The sequence below is a fragment of the Saimiri boliviensis genome, chromosome 8 (genome assembly GCF_048565385.1).
Source record: "Saimiri boliviensis isolate mSaiBol1 chromosome 8, mSaiBol1.pri, whole genome shotgun sequence".
In the NCBI taxonomy this organism is placed as follows: Eukaryota; Metazoa; Chordata; class Mammalia; order Primates; family Cebidae; genus Saimiri; species Saimiri boliviensis.
The window spans coordinates 114700382-114720352 of record NC_133456.1 but is presented as its reverse complement, the minus strand read 5'-3'; the positions used below and the strand labels follow the sequence as shown (position 1 = coordinate 114720352).

Here is a 19971-nt window from a genome sequence, read left to right as displayed (position 1 = left end):
CTTGGAGTCGTATGTTTGAGGGCAGGAAGCAGCACAGGAGAAAGACGGAGGCTCAGAGACTAAGCCAGTCTAGTCTTTCCACGTTCTTCTGCTTGCTTTTATTCTGGTTGAGCTGGCAGCTGATTAGACGGTGCCCACCCAGATTGAGGGTGGTTCTGCCTCTCCCAGTCCACTGACTCAAATGTTAATCTCCTTTGGCAGCTCCCTCACAGACACACCCGGGAACAAGACTTTGCCTTTTTCAATCCAATCAACTTTACGCTCAATACTCACCATCTCAGATAGCATCTTGCTGTGTTACCCAGGCTGGTCTCAAACCCCTGTCCTTGAGTAATCCTCCCCACCTCAGCCTCCCAAAGTGCTGGGATTACAGGCCCAAGCCACTGTACTTGGCTTGTTTTAATAGTTTATACTGGGGCCGGGCGCGGTGGCTCAAGCCTGTAATCCCAGCACTCTGGGAGGCCGAGGCGGGTGGATCACGAGGTCAAGAGATCGAGACCATCCTGGTCAACATGGTGAAACCCCGTCTCTACTAAAAATACAAAAAATTAGCTGGGCATGGTGGCGCGTGCCTGTAATCCCAGCTACTCAGGAGGCTGAGGCAGGAGAATTGCCCGAACCCAGGAGGCGGAGGTTGCAGTGAGCCGAGATCGCGCCATTGCACTCCAGCCTGGGCAACAAGAGTGAAACACTCCGTCTCAAAAAAAAAAAAAAAAAAAAAGTTTATACTGCATTTTTACTGTACCTTTTCTTTTTTTTTTTTTCTTTTTGAGATGGAATCTTGCACTGTCTCCCGGGCTGGAATACAATGGCACAATCTCAGCTCACTGCAACCTCTGCCTCCCTGGTTCAAGCGATTCTCCTGCCTCAGCCTCTTGAGTAGCTAGAATTACAGGTGTCTGCCACCACTCCCAGCTAATTTTTCTATTTTTAGTAGAGATGGGGTTTTGCCATGTTGGTCAGGCTGGTCTTGAACTCCTAAACTCAGATGATCCACCCTCCTTGGCTTCCCAAAGTGCTGGGATTACAGGCATGAGCCATGGCACCCGGCCTTACTGCACCTTTTGTATGTTTAGATATACGAATTCCTATCACTGTGTTACAGTTGCCTACAGTCACACACTGGGCAGGTTTGTAGCCTAGGAGCAACAGGCTGTACCATGTAGCCTAGATATGTAGCAGGCTACACCATCTTGGTTCGTGTAAGTTCACTCTGATGTTGCACAATGACAAAATTGCCTAGTGCTGCATTTCTCAAAACACATCCCCATCATTAGGCAACATGTGACTGTATTTATTTTCTTCTTCTTTTGCTTGAACAATAAATTAGGACATCTTAAAACTTTTGAGAAGTACACAAAAAGCCCAAGGCATCCTCCACATCTTTTACAGTTTTTTAAGGAAGAGAAAACATATTTATTATTCCTTAAGTGGAAGTGAATCGTCATGAAGGTCTTCATCTCTGCTGCCTTCATGCTGAGTAGACTGGGAAGGAGGAAGAGGGGGTTGGTCTTCCTGTCTCACGGGTGGCAGAGACAGAGGAAAGTAGGGGAACCTGTGTGATTCAAGTGTGTTTTTCAAGGGTCAAGCATATGTGTCTGGCTCTCACGATCTAATAGTTTACATGGAAGCTTATATCTCTGTCGTAAATAAAATGAACTTAAAGTTTCCTTTTCTTTTACTGACTTTTTGTTTTACCAATCAAGGTTTTGCTATCCTCAGAAATGACTAGAATTGCTTTTATTATTTTCTATTTTCTGGAATAATTTACTTAGATAAATCATCTGAGGTCAGGAGTTCAAGACCAGACTGGCCAATGTGATGAAACTCTGTCTCTACTAAAAATACAAAAAGTAGCTGGGCGTAGTGGTTTGCACCTGTAGTCGTAGCTACTTGTGAGGCTGAGGCAGGAGACTCACTAGAACCTGGGAGGTGGAGGTTGCAGTGAGCCGAGATCACGCCACTGCACTCCAGCCTGGGTGACAGAGCACGACTCCGTCCCAAAAAGAAAAAAAAAAAAAATTTAGTGAAATAAAAATTATTTCCTCTTTGAAATTCTATTAGAACCCATCCATTAAAACCATCTAGATTGAAACTTTTTCTTTGAAATTAAGATAACTGCTATTTCAATTCCTTTAGTAGCTATTGGTCCATTTGGAGTTTCTGTGTTTAAATCCGAGAGGAACGATTGCTTATTTACTGTTTTAAAATTTCTTTTACTTATAATTATTTCCCGTCACTGAATTTTTAATTTGCTTTCCTCTTTCTGTTTTTTTTTTTTTTAAATGCAGATTCAGTTTCATTTCATGAAACTGTGGGGTTTTTTTTGTTGTCGTTGTTAAATTGACCTCTGTGTAGTGGAAGGTGCGCACCTTTTCCGCAGAGCTCATCGGTGCTCTCAGGTGTGACCCTGGCCGCTTACAGGGGCTTGAGTGTCTTTGAGAGGCCACCCATTGTTAACCATGTGCTAAGAAGCACTTTTCAGTGTAGGATCATTTGTAAGTTTTTAGTTATTTTTATTCACCTTGATATCAAACTTTTAAAGATTTGTAGTTATTAATCTCTATGATACTTTCTTAAGATGATTCTTATTTGCATATTATAAATGAATACTAGATAACTGTGTGACCATCACCTAAAACACTTGGACCCCAAATCTTGTTAGCATTGTCATTGCAAAGGAGATTGAACATTGTAGTTGGAACATGATTTATTTATTTATTTTATTATTTTTTGAGAAGGAGTCTTGGCTTTTTCACCCAGGCCAGAGCACAATGGCGTGATCTCGGCTCACTGCCACCTTAGCCTCTCGGGTTCAAGCTATTCTCCTGCCTCAGCCTCCTGAGTAGCTGGGATTACAGGTGTGCGCCACCATGCCCGGCTTGTATTTTTAGTAGAGACGGGGTTTCATCTTGATGGCCAGGCTGGTCTTGAACTCCTGACCTCTGGTGATCCGCCTGCCTTGGCCTCCCAAGTGCTGGGATTACAGGCATGAGCCACCGTGCATGGTTTAGAACTTGACATAATTGGAAAAAACTCAGAAGAATACCAGACTAGCTGCAGATCTCTGGGCCTCAGTTTCATCAATGCTGAGAAAAAAGGGCAAGGGTGTATATGTATGTTTTGGGGAGACGCTCTGAAATTCAAAAGTGAATTCTTAATTCTGACAAGGACCATCCCTTGCCTGACTTTTAGCCCTTGGTACAGCAGCTGTCAGTGAATATTTATTGCACATAAAAAGAAATGAGAGATCTTTGCTTTTGGTTTCATGTGTCCTTGGACTCGGTAGAACAAAACTAAAGAACAATGAAATTTCTTTTTCTTCTTTTTTTTTTTTTTTTGAGACGGAGTTTCGCTCTTGTTACCCAGGCTGGGAGTGCAATGGCACGATCTCGGCTCACCGCAACCTCCGCCTCCTGGGTTCAGGCAATTCTCCTGCCTCAGCCTCCTGAGTAGCTGGGATTACAGGTACGCCCACCATGCCCAGCTAATGTTTTGTAATTTTAGTAGAGACGGGGTTTCACCATGTTGACCAGGATGGTCTCGATCTCCAGACCTTGTGATCCGCCCGCCTCGGCCTCCCAAAGTGCTGGGATTACAGGCTTGAGTCACCGCGCCTGGCGAACAATGAAATTTCAACATGAAATTCCCAGTTGATCTGCTCCCAGTTACATGCAAACTTAGCATCCCACCATGGACTCACCCTTAGCCTGTGTGCAGTGTGCTCTTACCCAGCCTCACGCTGCTCTCTCAGGTCCCTATTTGCATTCTAATATGTGGAAGTTATTCCCTTTGGTCTTAAGTGGCAAGCTCTTGGGAATGGCAGCGATTTCTTTGTAATAGCCAGCATGAGGCTTAGCATAACACCATCATGACAACGATTGGACCACCACTTCCTTCTTTCTCTGTCAGAACCCAAGTTAATTGAGATTCCTTCTGCAGCCTCCTCTGTGCTGTGTCTGAGAACAGCTACTGCTTGTGAGTACCTAATCAATAATCTCTGGGCACCATGAGGTAGACAGGCTGGCTCATGTGCCAGGACCATGCATTTCTTGAGTAGGTACCTGTCTTTGAGTCCCTTTCATCTCAGGCTCAGTGTGCACCTCTGAGAACACTGACTGCACTCTGTGTGACTCTATTTTGCCGTAAGCATGCAAGTTGGTGACAAAGACATAGAACTATTGATATTCCTCCAAAAATCTCTGCGAAGCCAAGAAATAGAATCATCCCCACCCCAAGTTAAAAGACAGCTTGAGCTTGATTTGGTTTTTCCACAGGTGCAAGATTTGGGCAAATTCCCTTTGTATATGTGAATGTCATTTTCAAGAAGGGAGGCTGTTGCCAACACAGGCAAATCCTTGGAGAGTTCTTGACCACCTTTCTACCAATCCCTTCCTCCCTCCATGCCTGAATCTACACAACTATGCATTTTTTTCTCCAGAATTTGAGCAAACTGAGCTATCACTGGCTTTTAAATTTTAAATTTTATTATTTTTTTGAGACAGAGTCTCACTTTTGTCACCTAGGCTGGAGTGTAGTGGCACAATTTCAGCTCGCTGCAACCTCCGCCTCCTGGGTTCAATAGATTCTTCTGCCTCAGCCTCCTGAGTACCTGGGATTACAGGCGCCTGCCATCACGCTCAGCTAATTTTTGTTCTTTTAATAGAGACAGGTTTTCACCATGTTGGCCAGGCTGATCTCAGACTCCTGACCTCAGGTGATCTGCTCTCCTCGGCCTCCCAAAGTGCTGGGATTACAAGCGTGAGCCACCGTGCTTGACCCTAAACTTTTTATTTTGAAATAATGTTAGACTCTCAAGAAGTTGCAAAATAGTACAAGCAGTTCCATGAACCTTTTACCCAGCTTCTTCCAATGGTGACATCTTCTGTGGCTGCAGTAAAATATCAAAACCAGGACACTGATGTTAGTACAATTCTGTAAACTCGACTACAGCGTATCTGAGTTAACAAGCACAAATACTGTGAAGTCATAATAGTTTTATTTTTTGTTTTAAGACAGAGTTTTGTTCTATTGTCCAGGCTGGAGTACAGTGGTGTGGTCTCGGCTCACAGCAACCTCCACCACCCGGGTTCAAGTGATTCTTCTGCCTCCGGAGTAGCTGGGATTACAGGCACCTGCCACCATGCCCAACTAATTTTTGTATTTTTAGTAGAGACGGGTTTTGCCATGTTGGCCAGGCTGGTCTTGAACTCTTGACCTCACGTGATCCGCCCACCTCAGCTTCTCAAAGTGCTGGGAGGGATTATAGGCGTGAGTCACCATGCCCAGCCAATAATACTTTTTTTAAAAAAAACAAAAAACAAATACTCTATGTCTTGTTACTGGGGCAGGAGGCTGACAGGGAGTGTGGAATCCTCTGAAAGCCATAGGCAGGTGTGATTCTGGACATGAAGTGCCGGTAGGCAGCTTTAGGAACCTGGTTTCAGGGGTGTCCTTGAGAAAAGAAACGCCCACAGGAGATGGAGTGACAGGGTCGGGGCAGAGGGAAATGGAAACTTAGCAGAGAGTTTGCTGGTTGGTACTAGTTGAGCAATTTGAATCACTTCACCCAGAGCCAGGTTGTGGCTGCTGCGTATCCTTCTCACACCCACTTAATGAGACACTAAGTCCACTGGATTGGAGAAAAATGTCTATGATATTTGTAGAAAAATAATATATTGTTTTGAGATAGAGTCTCCCTCAGGCACCCAGGCTAGAGTGCAGTGGCACAATCTCGGCTCACTGCAGCCTCTACCTCCTGGGTTCAAGTGATTCTCCTGCCTCAGCCTCCTGAGTAGCTGGGATTACAGGCATGCATCACCATGGCTGGCTAATTTTTGCATTTTGAGTAGAGTGGGGGTTTCACCATGTTGGCTAGGCTGGTCTGGAACTCCTGACCTTGTGATCTGCCTGCCTCAGCCTCCCAAAGTGCTGGGATTACAGGCGTGAGCCACGGTGCCTGGCCAGAAAAATTATATATATGACTTACTAAAAAGTAGAAGCAGTTTTAGGTTCACAGTAAAACTGAGTGGAAAGTATTGAGATTTTCCCTGTACCCCCTCCCCCACACACGCACAGCCCCGCCACTATCAGCATCCCCACCAGAGAGGTGCATTTGTTACAATCAATTAACCTATACTGGCACGTCCTTATCACTCAGACTCCACAGTTCACATTAGGGCTCACTCTTGTTGTACATTCTATGAGTTCAAATGTATAATCATAGGTATACACTATTACAGCACAGGGTAGTTTCGTTGCCCTAAAAATCCTGTGCTTCGCGCAGTGGCTCTTGCCTGCAGCCTCAGCACTTTGGAAGGCCAAGGCAGGAAGATCATTTGAGCTCACGTGTTTGAGATCAGCCTGAACAACTTAGTGAGGCTCCTGTCTCGATTTCATTTTAAAAATTCCTGTGCTCCACCTATTCATCCCTTTTGCTCCCAGCTCTTGGTAACCACTGATCTTCTTATCGTTTCCATAGTTTTGCTTTTTCTAGAATGTCCAATGGTTGGAATCCTACTGTATGTAGCATTTTCAGAAATGGGCTTCTTTCACATAGTATGTGTTTAAAGTTTCTCCATGTCTTTTTTCTTTTCTTTTTTCCCTTTTCACTCTCTCTCTCTTCTTCCCTTTCCCTCTACCTCTCCCTCCCCCTGCACTCTGTCTCTCTTCTTTTGTGACAGAATATCACTTTGTGACCCAGGCTGGAGCGCAGTGGCACGGTCTTGGCTCACTGGAACCTCCCCATCCTGTATTCAAGGATTCTCGTCCCTCAGCTGGGCACCACCATGCCAGCTATTTTTTAAATATTTTTAGTAGAGATGGGGTTTCACCATCTCGGCCAAGCTTGTCTTGAACTCCTGACCTCAGGTGATCCGCCCACCTCAGCCCCCCAAAGTGCTGGGATTACAGGCAGAAGCCACCACAGCTGGCCTCTCGATGTTTTTTTCATGGCTTGCTATCTCATTTCTCTTTAGAACTGAATCATACTCCATTGTCTGGATGTTCCACAGTTTATCTGTTTACCTACTGAAGGACATCTTGGTTGATTCCATATTTTAACAATTATGAGTAAAGCTGGTATAAACATCCATGTGCATGTTAGAATTGGTTTTTCGAACTCCTGATGTGACATTGTGTGGATAGTCTTGGTCTGTTCCCAATCATGTATGGGTTACAAGTAATTGATGATGGAAGGTCTTTGATGATGGAAGGATTTGGTGGTTTCAGTGTTTTGTTTGGTGGCTCACTTTTTTCTCTCATAAATGCGATTTTTTACAGGAGCAAATAGTGACACTTGGTGTCTGATGAGCAACTTCTGATTGCTCCCAGCCTGCCATGCTTGTCCTCTCTCTCTTTGTATCCCTCTGGGCAGGGGGTAGGTCCTAGCATGGTTTGAACATTTAAAACTGGCTATGGCTGGCACAGGATCATGGAAATTTGGTTGCTTGTGGCTATTGTTACAGCAGCATTTGGGAGCTCTGGTAGGAATTAGATGACATTGGCTGGCGCAGAAGTGTGGGAACAAAGGTTATCCTGGAGAAAAACCACTCCACTGTCCTCTCAAGGCTGGACGGAGCTCAGTGAATTCGGCTATGTGAGCAAGCACCTCACCAGGAACTTGCTTGGAATTTTTTTGTGTGTGTGCGACAGGGTCTCACTCTGTCACCCAGGCTGGAGTGCAATGGTGCGATCTTGGCTCACTGCAACTTGTCTTTCCTGGGCTCAGGTGATCCTCCCACCTCAGTCTCCAAAATAACTGGTACCACAGATGTGAGCCACTGTGCCCAGCTATTTTTTTTTTTTTTTTTTTTTCCCCAGAGATGGGGTTTCGCCATGTTGCCCAGCCTGGTCTCTTAACTCCTGAGCTCAAGCAATTCGTCTGCCTCGGCCACCCAAAGTGTTGGGATTACAGGTGTGAGCCACTGCACTGGCCAGGATCATTTTCAGTAATTGCCCTGCTAATGTCTCATTCTACTCAGGGAACGTCCTTCTCTGTCTTTCCTTTCCAAACAGCTTAATTGTTGTGGGTGTCTGAATCACACCCTGATCAGCTCCTAAATTAGATTCCACTCAGCACCCTGGGGTTAGGGTGGCCCTATAATGGGTCTCCTAGGGAGCTAGCTATCTGCTGTCTGTGTCAAGTAGTGGGGGAGGGGAACCAGACCCAACAAATCCTGCTGCTAATTGGCTTGCTTCCTTGATCTCTGACCTGGTTCCTTGACTTCTCTAATCTCAACTCCCTTTACTTCTTCCCATAAAGCAAGTGGGGCTGACTAGGCAGTCCTGAAGCTTCCTTCTGTCTTTCACAGGTTCTAGGATCGTGACTCAGGACCTAAGAGAAATAATTAATCTGCGCTATCCTTGGTATTGTTATAGTTGTAAAAAAAATCGTTGTATTAGAGGAACGTTTACATGATGGGGGCGTTTTCTGAAGGACTGCCTTTGTGATACCCAGGTTAGGAGCAGGGAAGATGGCGATGCCGTAGTTGGACATTCGGGGTAAGATGGGGTATTGGCAGAGCTGGGAAGGAGTTAGGAGGATGTCCAAACTAGTAAACTCTGAACCAGTAAATTACCAAAATACAGTTGCAGCTGGGTTGTTTGAGATTTTGTAGGGAGTAAAGCAGATCCGTCTCTCATGAGGGCTCTACCCTATCTCACCTGGAGCTGTAAAGGCTACCAGGAGTTCTAGCTGGCCATTAAAACAACGAAAGCAAGGGTGCATTTGTCCTTGACCCCCACGCACTCCCAGTTTGCACTTAGATGTAAGGAGCGGGAGGGGGTTGAGTTAACTTCCTTTTGGCTGCTGCGTAGCAAGTGCAGGAGGAGAATGGGGAAGAACATAGTCTTCCCTCCCGACGCGAAAAGCGTTGTTGACAAGCAGGAAAAGTGCCCAGTTTGCGAAAGCTCAGCTGGACCTCCGGGACATCAGCTCCCTGTGCCCTGAGAGCTGGCCGCGGTCAGATGCGTTATCTAGGTCAGGAGATTAGTGATGTTCCCCTGCTGAGGCAGACGCCGTCTCTCTGCTCTCCCCAAGAGCTGAAACCAGCAATGTGTTTGCAAGTTTGGAGGGAGTGTGTTGGAAAGCCCCCTGGTCCGCTTGCTTGGCCTGCAGGTGTGCAAAATCGGTGGGCAAGCAGCGGGCGCGCCGGTGCATCGTCGTTCCCCGGGAACCGCGGACGCTCTTTGCAGGGGAGCAGCTGCCCTCGCCGACCCAGGCGAACCCCAGGGCGGGAACTCGTTCCGGTGGCATCTCGCGGCCTGCAGTCTCCTTAGGGTCAGCCCACTCTTATTTCAGGAGCGGAGTGGGACTCTCCCCTGGCAGGGTGTCGCCTCTGGCATGTGCTCCCACTGCAGAAAAACAAGTCCAAACGCAACGCATCGGGTTTCTGAACAGCCACCCGAGCGCCGAAACCAGGCAGTCAGCAAAGCTGTCTCGGGAGCAGGGGCTCTGCGAGGGCGGAGAGGGGGGCGGGGTGCCGGAGTGGGGGCCGAGGCGGGGGTGAGGGGGTCTGGGGCTGGGGCTGGGCACAAGCCTAGTGGCCGACGCTGCGCGTTCCGGGGCCCCTCGGTAGGCGGCGGGGCGGGAGGAGTGGAGGCCCGGGCGGGGCGGGCGCGCGGGGCGGGAGTCGCCGCCTGGGCGCGGGCGCCCTCCCGGCGGAGCATGCGGGACGTGAGCAACGTGTGGCAGCCTCTGCGCAGACTTTTCCGCGGCGGTGTCGGTTTCAGCGAGCGCCGCCTTCCCTCCAATCACGGCCCAGCCTCAAGGCCAAGTGTGCACCTCTCGGCCAGGCGGCGCGGCGCTCCTGTGCTGAGGCTCAGTTTGCAGAAATCACGTCCAGGTCGTGCCCCGGCGCGGGCGGCGGTTCCCCACCGAGAGCAGCCCAGGTCTTCCCCGCACGCCTCTGGCCGGACTCCACGACTATCACAGGTCGTGAGCTGGTGGTGCAAACTGCGAGGGCCGAGGGGAGGGGTCACGAAAACACCAAAAAGCGGGGAGGCCGAGCTGCAGGGTATGCGGGACAAGGGTGTGAATTTTAGGGGTTTGCATGAGGGGCCGCCCCCAATAGTGTTCCCTCGATTGAGGTAATGAACAAATTACAGGTGGAAATGGGTCTAGTTGTATTCATTCTTCTACTCGGGGCGATAAAGGTTTATTGAATGGTGTACATGGTGAGTGTGAAAACCAAGATGTCAGCCTCCCCGCCGCCGCAGGCCACTCCAGTCCAGCTCCCCGGGGCTTTCCCGCCCCTCCTCCTGCCCCACACCGCGGAACTCTCCAGGTTCCCGGTCTTAGGGCTAGGGGAGGGGGAGCAAGGCTCTGTTCAAATCCAGGTTTCTAAGGGATTCAGGAAAGTGGACAGGGTGAGGTAGAAAGGAGGACCAGGGAAGCCTCCTCCCCGCGGGTGGCCCGGGTCGTGGCGGGTGATGGGCTCGCGGGTATTATTAGGGAGCAGCCTGGCCCAAGTCCTTACCTGGACTGTACCTGCCCCGGAGCGCGTGTTAGGAATGCAGAGTACTGGGGCCCCACGGCCCTCAAGGAGATGAATTGGTAGGATCCACCTTAAGCAGCTTCCCCAGGGAATCGGCTGCGGGGTCCACACTGGGCAGAACTGCGTCGCTGCCCTCCTCCCGGCCAGCACCGTTGCGGCGAGGGGCCGGAATTATTCGGAGAAGCTGTGCCAGACATCCCGAGGGAACCACGGGACGCGGGGATAACAGGAGCCAGGACCTTCAGCTGGGCTGGGCGCGCTCCAGGCCGGGGGCTGGGCGACAGAAGCTGGCGCGCCGCCGTCGCCGGCCCGCAGGGGGAGCCCGCCGGCCGCCTCCGGGTTCGCGGATTCTCCTCCCCACGTGGAAGGGGGCTGGGACCCAAGGAATGCGGCCCGCCCCGAGGCTGACGTGCGCGTCTGCTGCCGGCCCTTGCTCTTTAAAAGCGGGCGGTGCGCGGGGCATCCCAGCAGAGTCGGAGAGGAGGCGAGCGTCAGGGCCCGGTGGCTGGAGCGCGGCTGTCACTGCGCCCGAGCATCTCTGAGCTTCCCGAGCGGGCGAGCCGGCCGTGCCGAGCATCCCCAGCCCCGCGTCCCTCGAAGCGCAGGTCGAGCCCCGCACGGGCGAGAGTCCGGGACTTAGCCCAAAGCACGTTTCCCCCGGCAGCGCAGGGAACGCCCGGCCGCGCGCCGGCGCACGCCCCCTTGTCCTCCTTTGTTCCGGGGGTCGGCGGTCGCTCTCCGCCCGGAGTCGGCATCTCGGCCCCGGGAGGCGGGCAGTCAGGCTCAGCCGCGAAGATGCCGTTGGAACTGACCCAGAGTCGGGTGCAGAAGATCTGGGTGCCCGTGGACCACCGGCCCTCGTTGCCCAGATGTGAGTGCAGCTGCGCGGGGCAAGGCTGCAGGGCGCGCCGCGCGGGGCTGAGCCATTGTGTGGGGCGGCTTTGTGCCGACGCCCCTCTGCGGGGGGCGCGCCCGAGCGGGTCGGGCCGGCTGGGCGGAGCGGAGGCCGCGGGCTGCGCGTCCTTGGCTGGGCGGCGGGGGCGCTGTGGCTCGGTCCCCGTGGCTGCCCCGTCGGCCTGGAAGCGGGGAGTGCGCCCGGTTGGGCTGCGGGCGCTGAGACCGAGCGGACGCGCGAGCCTGGCCAGGCCGGGGAGGGGGCCCACATCCTCCACGATCCCTGTCCCCGACCCCCGCCCAGGTCGCCCGCGGCCAGCGACCCGGCAGCTCGCGCCTCCGCCTTTCTCCACCGTCCGGGTCTCCCCTCTCTGCCTCTGTTTCCTTCTCCTTCCCCCCCTTGCTATGCATTTCTATCGCCTCTCTTCACTTAGTAACCTACTTCTCTGTCCTATTTCCTCTTTCGTATATAGGTCTCTATTTCTCTCTCTCTGTTTCTACCTCCTCCTTCTCCCACTCCGTGTTTCTTTCTGCTTTTATCTCTTTCTTTCTCTTCTGCGCATCCCCAGCGTCTTGGGGGTGCCCTTCCGTGCTGGGGGCGCCAGGAGAGCCACCTGGAGCCACGCCTGTGCCTCCGGCTTTGGGGAGGGTGGGTGGTTTGGTGAGTGCACGGTTGGCGCCGCTCCACGCGCCCTGGGCGCATGCACTCCCCGGTGCTCAGAATTGGCTGGCAGTGCCCTGCCGCGGAAAAGGGCGGGTGGGCAGCGCAGAGAGGCGATGCCGCCTCTCCAGGTAATGCGCTCCAGCGCCCATTGGCTGGACAGGGAGCCGCCTGGTGCGGTTTCGCCCAGGTCAGGTTGTAGCCTGAGCGGTGATCGTGGGATCCAGGTGCAAACTGTCAAGGTGGCTTCGGATCCTTCGAGGGCGCCTGAGTGCAGGCGGCTGGCAGGGTTGCCCGGCTGCCACGTTTCTTAGGACGGCCCCTGCGGGACTTGACAGCTCCTCTGGAGGCCTGCCCGGTCTGAATCACCGGCCTCGTCCAGACCTGCCCCTCTCCCCACACCCACCCCCGTGGTGTGCCCTGGGTGGGGACGGCAGCAGGTCCATCCTGCTGGACTTGAGAGTTCTGGGGTAGCCCTCAAGAGAGGTCTTGTTCCTCCTCTTGGTGAGGTGGCCCAGGGCTGGGGTGCCCAGGGCTGTGGTTCCCAGGTCTGGGGCTGCAGGTGTGTTGCCCAGCTCTGTCAGATGCACTTTAACTGGGGTGGCCCATGGCTGTCTTGGTGTAAAACCTATAAGTGATGTGGAATGAATATCTTTAAATCTCCAGGGAGGTTTGGCCAAGGCCAAATGCAGAAACAACTTTTGCATGAGACAAGTATTATTTCTATAGCACTAGGTAAACTGCAATGTGGGCTAGTCCATATATGTACATACATGTGATCGCATGCGTATGCACCCGGTCTGGGAGGAGCATCCTGTGTCTTCCAGGGCTCTGAGATCAGCTGGCATTAGCTCAGTAGTGATTTTGAGAAACACCAGCGTGCAGCAAGGCATCCTCCCTCCAGGCCTGGATACTGATCCACTGGATTCCATCAACCTGCACGTCTCACTGCATACAGTGAGAGATTTGCCTAAGAATCCCTATCAGAATCATTCAGAGCTGGAGGGTGGGAGTTTGGCTAAAGCTGATGGATTAATTCTCTTGTCCCGCCCACTACTGGCATCCTCCTGTGTGGCTTTGGGGTGTAGTCTCAGACACATTCCTTCTTGTAAAAAGATCTGCAGCCTGGGCATCACATGCCCTTATTTCAAGTGGTGGTATCTTTCTGTTTATATAGTCACATTTATCTCTTAATGGAATGGAGGGAAGAAGGTATGTCTGTTTGGCATCTTTCCTGATACCCTTCCTCAATTCTCTAATGGCATCTGGGACATTGAGTGGGTCTGTTCTTCTTTCTTTCTTTCATTTCTTTCTTTCCTTTCGAGATGGAGTATTGCTCTGTTGTCCAGGCTAGAGTGCAGTGGTGAGATCTTGGCTCACTGCAACCTTCACCTCCTGGGTTCAAGGGATTCTTATGCGTCAGCCTCCCAAGAAGCTGGGATTATAGGTGTACACCACCATGCCCAGCTAATTTTTGTATTTTTAGTGAAGACAAGGTTTTGCCTTGTTGGCCAGGCTGGTCTCAAACTCCTGACTTCAAGTGATCCACCCACATCGGCCTCCCAAAGTCTGGTACTATAGGCGTGAGCTACCATGCCCAGGTGGGTGGGTTTTCTTTCTTCTAAACCTGTTGCCATATTTATAAGTACTCTTCTCATTGGGGGTCTGCAGTAGAGTCCCCTGAGGTTTATTATCTATTTATTCATTTTTGAGGCAGAATCTCATACTGTTACCCAGGCTGAAGGGCAGTGGTGTGATCATAGCTCATTGTAACCAGCAACTCCTGGGCTCAAGTGATCCTCCCACCTCAGCCTCTCCCATAGCCAGGACTACAAGTATGCAACACCACATCTGGCTAAAAAAAGAATTCATAGAGATGGGGTCTTGCTGTGTTGCTCAGGCTGGTCTTGAACTCCTGGCCTCAAGTGATCTTCCCACCTTGGCCTCCCAAAGTGCTGAGGTTACAGGCAGGTGCCACCATTCCCAGCCTCCCTGAGGTTTATTGCTGAAGGAGGGTGTCTAGGATGCTGCTGTTTATAGACAAAGAACAGTAGAACAACCAGACATTACCACATCACGAGCTGTGTGATCTTCCTGCCTCAGAGGCACATTAATGGGATGCCTTCTTGCTACCGCAACATGGTGGTAGATGTTTCTTACAAAACGTGTAGCTTCCTTTGTATGTAGCCTGTAGCTCCTGCTGACTGGCTGAATTTGTGAGTCAGCATAATGGGCAGGAAGTACCTTTTTGACTGGCAAGGGCTGGCTTTCCTTTCTCTTCATCATCCCTAAAATTCAAGAGCCTTTGTGTTCAAGTCGCCACCTATTTATCCACTCAGAACCTCAGTTTCCTTGTCTTACTGTTTACTTAATAGGACAGTGAGGGGTCCCGGGTACCGGGCTGAGTCTTAAGACAGTGCTTGGGACTTGGCATTAACTCAGGAATTGCCATCATCAGTGGAGCAAATGGGAGATTAGTACTGGTCAGTGCAGGGTTGTAAACAGCAGGTAGAAAGACAGCCTCTTAAAGCACCAAACTTTGTCTTTTGAGACAGGGTCTCACTCTGTCATCCAGGCTGGAGTGCAATGGTGCAGTCACATCTCATTGCGATCTTGAATTCCTGGGCTCAAGCAATCCTTCTGCCTCAGCCTCCCAAGTAGCTGGGACTATGGGTGTGTGTTGTTGTGCCCAGTTAATTTTTAAAGGTATTTTTGTACAAACGGTGTCTTGCTGTGTTGCCCAGGCTGGTCTCGAATTCCTGGTTTCAAGCGATGCCCCCTTGGCCTCCCAAAGTGCTGGGATTACAGGTGTGAGCCACTGTACCTGGTCTCCCCCACTACCCCCACCTTAAATACAGTGGGATGAGACAAACTGCCAGCTTGTCTTTGCTCAGGATTTAGATGGACACAGCAGGAAATTAAGTCTGAGGAAAGGTTGATGTTGTACCCAAATACGGATGAAAGACTTTTTTTTTTTTTTGAGACGGAGTTTCGCTCTTGTTACCCAGGCTGGAGTGCAATGGCGCGATCTCGGCTCACCGCAACCTCCGCCTCCCGGGTTCAGGCAATTCTCCTGTCTCAGCCTCCTGAGTAGCTGGGATTACAGGCATGCGCCACCATGCCCAGCTAATTTTTTGTATTTTTAGTAGAGACGGGGTTTCACCATGTTGATCAGGATGGTCTCGATCTTTTGACCTCGTGATCCACCCGCCTCGGCCTCCCAAAGTGCTGGGATTACAGGCTTGAGCCACCGCGCCCGGCCTGGATGAAAGACTTTCATCTCTGTAGGGAGTGACGCCGGCTGATGGTATTCTACCTTGAGGAAGCTGGGCCGGTGGTGTCCTAGAGAAATCGCTACCTTATCCCTGGGTAGCCCCTAGGGTTTATTTTCTAGGATGCATTCTGCGTTAAGGTTTGGGTCAGTGGGGGATGCATGCTGTGCGGGCTGCTGCTGTCTGTCCAGGCATTGCATAGTCAGAGAGGTTAGTAACTTAATCTAGCTGGGTGAGCAGGAATAGGAACCCAGGGGTGCCAGCCTCTCACTGTCCAGGTGGGGGATTCTCCATCCATCTGGCTGCTGCTTTCCATAACTGGCTCCTTGTGTCACTGTATCCCGTGGCTGAGTGTTCACCAGCCAGCCTTCAGTTTTCCTTTGGCTTCCTATGTGCGTTCACCTGCCGGGAATGGGTCCCAGTAGGCAGCCTGTGTTGTAGACTAATGGTATTGCGGGCTTGTAGACAGCCAGGGCTTAGCCCAGAGGCACTACTCAGCAATGCTGACCCTGTCTTCTCCAAGTAGCCTCTGTCTCATGGGGACCCAGGGTATAAACCTAGTGCCTGTGGCCAGTGAGCGAGCGTGTCGTGAACGTAGTGACCTTGTAGAATTGAAGCTCTGCTCCTGGGACTTGGTGACTTTCTGGGAGGTCTTACCCAAGTGACCATGGTCTTAATCATGACAATGCTTTGAGCGTGAGTCCCCTAGACTCAATTCGGGTATTTAGTCTGTGACCCTGGGTCTTTATACGCCGTTGCTTCCTTCCCCTGTAACATGTGACATCTATGTTCCCCCATGCGTGTTTCAGTTGACATCAAAAGTTTCACAACTTTCAAAACTTTGTGTGTGTGTGAAAAAGAAGTTAAACATTTACATAAAATGAAATGGGACACACAGTTACTCTTTGGGAAATCTTGTGTTAAACTCAATTACTTTTTTTTTTTTTTATTGAGGCAGAGTTTTGCTCTGTCGCCCAGGCTGGAGTGCAGTGGTGCAATCTCGGCTCATGCAACCTCTGCCTCCTGGGTTCAAGGGATTTTCCTGCCTCAGCAGATGGGATTATAGGCGCCGGCCAGCACGCCTGGCTAATTTTTGTATTTTTATTAGAGATGGGATTTTTGCCGTGTTAGGCTGGTTTCGAACCTCAAATGATCTGCCCGCCTCTGCCGCCCAAAGTGCTGGGATTACAGGCTTGAGCCACCATGCCTGTCCAGTACTTAGGTTTTCTAATGACTGTGCCTTGGGCAGAGATCCAAGGAAGGTCATGAGGCAGGCAGGGAGTGTCTCTTTTTTGGTGGTTACAAAGGCCCATTGAGAAGAGAAGAAACTGAGGGTCATGGAATTAGAAGTGTGAGGTGGTGTACTGTGTTTTGTGTTTTATTGTTTTTGTTTTTTTTGAGATGTCACTGCAACCCTGACTGCGGGGTTCAAGTGATTCTCCTGCCTCAGCCTCCCAGGTAGCTGGGATTATAGGCATGCATCACCACACTTGGCTAATTTTTGTATTTTTAGTAGAGATACATGGGCTTTCACCATGTCAGCTCGGCTGGTCTCGAACTCCTGCCCTCAGGATCTGCCTGCCTTGGCATCCCAAAGTGTTGAGATTACAGGCGTGAGCCCTGGCTGTCTACAAGCCTACAGTACCAAAACTCACCACCACGCCTGGCACTGTGAGTTTTTACAAGGGGCAGCGGTTGGAGAGTAAGACTTAAAGGTTTAGTAAGGGTTTGTGATGACCCTGGGGACATCTGAGGGTATGGACAGCTGCAAACACCTCTAGCGCCCCTCTTTGAATCTTCCTCTGGGAGAAACCAGTGCACAGGGAGGATGGCTCTGCTTTGCCAAGAAGGGCCTGGGGGTTTATTTGGGTTTGAAATCCAGTCTGAACGTTTGCCTTATGTTGCTGTTTTTTCCCTCCTCAAATGTCTACTGCCAGAGGAGATTTGTTCCTGTGATTAGTGGGTAGACATAATCCCCCGATGGATAAATCAATCAGCCTCTGCTTCCTTGGGGTGGTTCTGATGGAAATGTTCCACGCATATGCACAGCTGAGAGGATGTGTGTGTGTCTGTCTCTGTGCATCTCTGGGTGCTCTTAGGAGCAGCGGCACGGTGGGGACACCTGGTGAGACCAGGAGGGACCCTTGGCCTGGGGGAAGAGTCAGTGGATGGGCATTGTTTCCAAGCGGTTGCGCCACTTCTCCAATGTGGCAGCTGCAACTGCCGCCAGAATGACCCTGGGCACAGTGGGGTGTGTCTCGCTGGTTTTCAGGGAGGCCACCACCTCTCTCCGTGCCCTGGGGACACAAGACAGCCCCTTGGTGCCTTGTGCTTGTTTGTTGTACTCATGTGCTCAGGATGCCCGGCTCTCCGGTCAGTGAAAAGCATCTGTTTTCGAGGAACCTGTCTGTTCTAGGTCACTGGATGCCGAGGGCATGCCAGCCCAGGGCTTTTAGCATCTCCTGAGCGTCTGCTGATCCCAATAGCCTGTCTGTCTCGTCACTGCCTGCTGAGAAGGTCACTGATGGTCTCCAAGCAGCATGGAGGGAACAAAGGCCCTGCATACCATGCCTGCCTCCCTACCCCGCCTCCAGGCCTGGGAGCAGATCCTGGACACTGACTCCCGTTTGGAGCCCTGTTGCGGGGTCCAGCTTACAGAGGGGCTTCTCCCTGAGCCAGTGCCCTTCTGTGAGGTGGTGGCTCCCCCTAGCCTAAGCCCGCTCACTGGGATGTCAGGGCTTGTGTCGGTCCGACGTCTGCCTGGCTCTGTGTGCTGCTTTCAGAGGTTGCTTTCAGAGGTTTCCTTGCAGGCCGTGTGGCCACATCTGGGAACCATGGGTTCCCAGTCCAGGCTGACTGCGTGGCAGTGAGCGCTGGGCAGCACCGCCCAGGCGGGAGTTGGCAGGCCACATCTGGCCCTGGAGTTTGCATGTTGGTCGGGTGCAGGAGTCGCCTAAGAGTCTCAGAACCAGGTGATAGCAGGGGAAATACGGGGCTTTCAGCTTCCAGAATAGGTTTCTTCTGACTGCTTTCTGCAAAACCCAGCAACCCCCCACTCCCTGCTGTTTTGTCTTACTGAGATGCTGAGGCACAAGAGACCCTTGTGTAGCAGCAGAAGCCAGGAGGGAACTGGCGGGCCAGAGCGTCTCCAGGCTACCTGGAGATGGTGGTAGAGCCGGCCCCTGCCTGGGGCTTCGTGACTGGTTTTTCCCTTGGCAGGGCCCCAGCATTCGTCAGAGCCTGGCACCAGAAGAGGGGTCAGACAGGGTGTGGGAGGCTCAGTGGTGGAGGATTTACCTGTCTGCTGGGGGGTGATTTTAGCATTCTGGCTCTCTGACTTACTTTCATTTGATAAACTCTTTTCGTTTTCTTCTAATTTTTTTTTTTTAATTTATTTTTTGTAGAGACAGGGTCTTGCTATGTTGCCCAGGCTAGTCTCAAACTCTTGGCCTCAAGTGATCCTCTTGCCTTGGCCCCCTAAAGCACTGGGATTACAGGCACGAGCTACCATGCCTGGCTGTAAACTCCAGTTGCCTTCTTTAAGATGTTTTTTGACAAATGCTGCCCGTACCTCCTGTGTGGAGGTTTGGACACTGATGGTGGGACTCTCTATCTCTTGGCCCCCTGGGCCTCAGCCCCTTGCCCCTCTGTCCAAGAGAGGACTACACTCTCTTATGAGCCCCACCATCCCTGGGGAGAGGAATCCTTTCCTCCCACCCCCAGGAGCACTTCCACTTCCCCTGTGGTATTAGTCACTGGTTCCCCACCAGGTTTAGCACCCTGGCTATCAGCTTGGGAATTTGGGGTTGGGACGGTCTTTGCCAAGTAGAACCTAAAGGCAAGACTGAGCGACAATGTGTGGCTGGGGGCTGCGGCCACTAGGGTTGCCTGGTGACCCTCGTTGGTAAAATGCCACGGGCTTCAGGATGGGGAGATGAAATAAAAACTTCAGTGAATGCTGGGTGTGGTGGCTCACGCCTATAATCCCAGCACTCTGGGAGGATTGTTTGAGACCGTGAGTTCGAGGCCAGCTTCGGCCACACAGCGAGAACCCATCTCTACAGAAATAAAAAAAGTAGCCAGGGATGGTGGTGGTAGTCACAGCTATTGGGAAGGCTGAGGCGGAAGGATCACTTAAGTTCAGAGGTTCAAGGCTGCAGTGGGCCGTGAAGAGCGCTGCACTCCCACCTGGGTGACAGAGTGAGACCCTACCTGAGAAAAATGTTGGTGAAATTCTTTGGCGTTACTGTAGGTCGTGGACTGTGCTCCTCTTCTTCAGTCACTTGGTCAGTGACACGCCCTCTTGCTTGTTTTTGCAGCCTGTGGGCCAAAGCTGACCAACTCTCCCACGGTCATCGTCATGGTGGGCCTTCCTGCCCGGGGCAAGACCTACATCTCCAAGAAGCTGACTCGCTACCTCAACTGGATTGGCGTCCCCACAAAAGGTGAGGCTGGGTCTCGAGGCCGATCCCCTGCACGTGCAAAAACTTGACCTTCCATCTCAGCTGCTGATTTCACGGGCAGGACCACCCTGGGCGCATCTGTCCCCAGGTTGGGGAGTCTGATCCTGCCTCCTGTGTAGCCACAGTCGCCTCCACACTGTGTCTACACCCTTCATCTGTTAGGTTTTTTTCTTACTGGCCGTTCT

The 19971-nt window shown here is 51.5% G+C and overlaps 1 protein-coding gene and 1 long non-coding RNA gene across 12 annotated transcripts in view; one reads left to right on the top strand and one right to left on the bottom strand.

The window, feature by feature from the left end:
* PFKFB3 (6-phosphofructo-2-kinase/fructose-2,6-biphosphatase 3) overlaps positions 1-19971 on the top strand; it is a 259701-nt gene that overhangs the window by 45374 nt on the left and 194356 nt on the right. For 4 of the 11 annotated variants that reach the window (XM_003939038.4, XM_039478657.2, XM_010349691.3 and 1 more), the window contains exon 2: positions 19643-19768. In XM_003939038.4, coding sequence (XP_003939087.1) covers positions 19643-19768 — 126 coding nt within the window. The other 7 variants (XM_003939036.4, XM_003939037.4, XM_074405088.1 and 4 more) reach the window with 5 other exon arrangements.
* On the bottom strand, positions 4978-10922 carry LOC141585462 (uncharacterized). Its single transcript, XR_012518983.1, has 2 exons — positions 10479-10922; positions 4978-9354 (listed from the first exon to the last, which is right to left on the bottom strand). It is a non-coding gene; the product is annotated as an uncharacterized LOC141585462 (long non-coding RNA).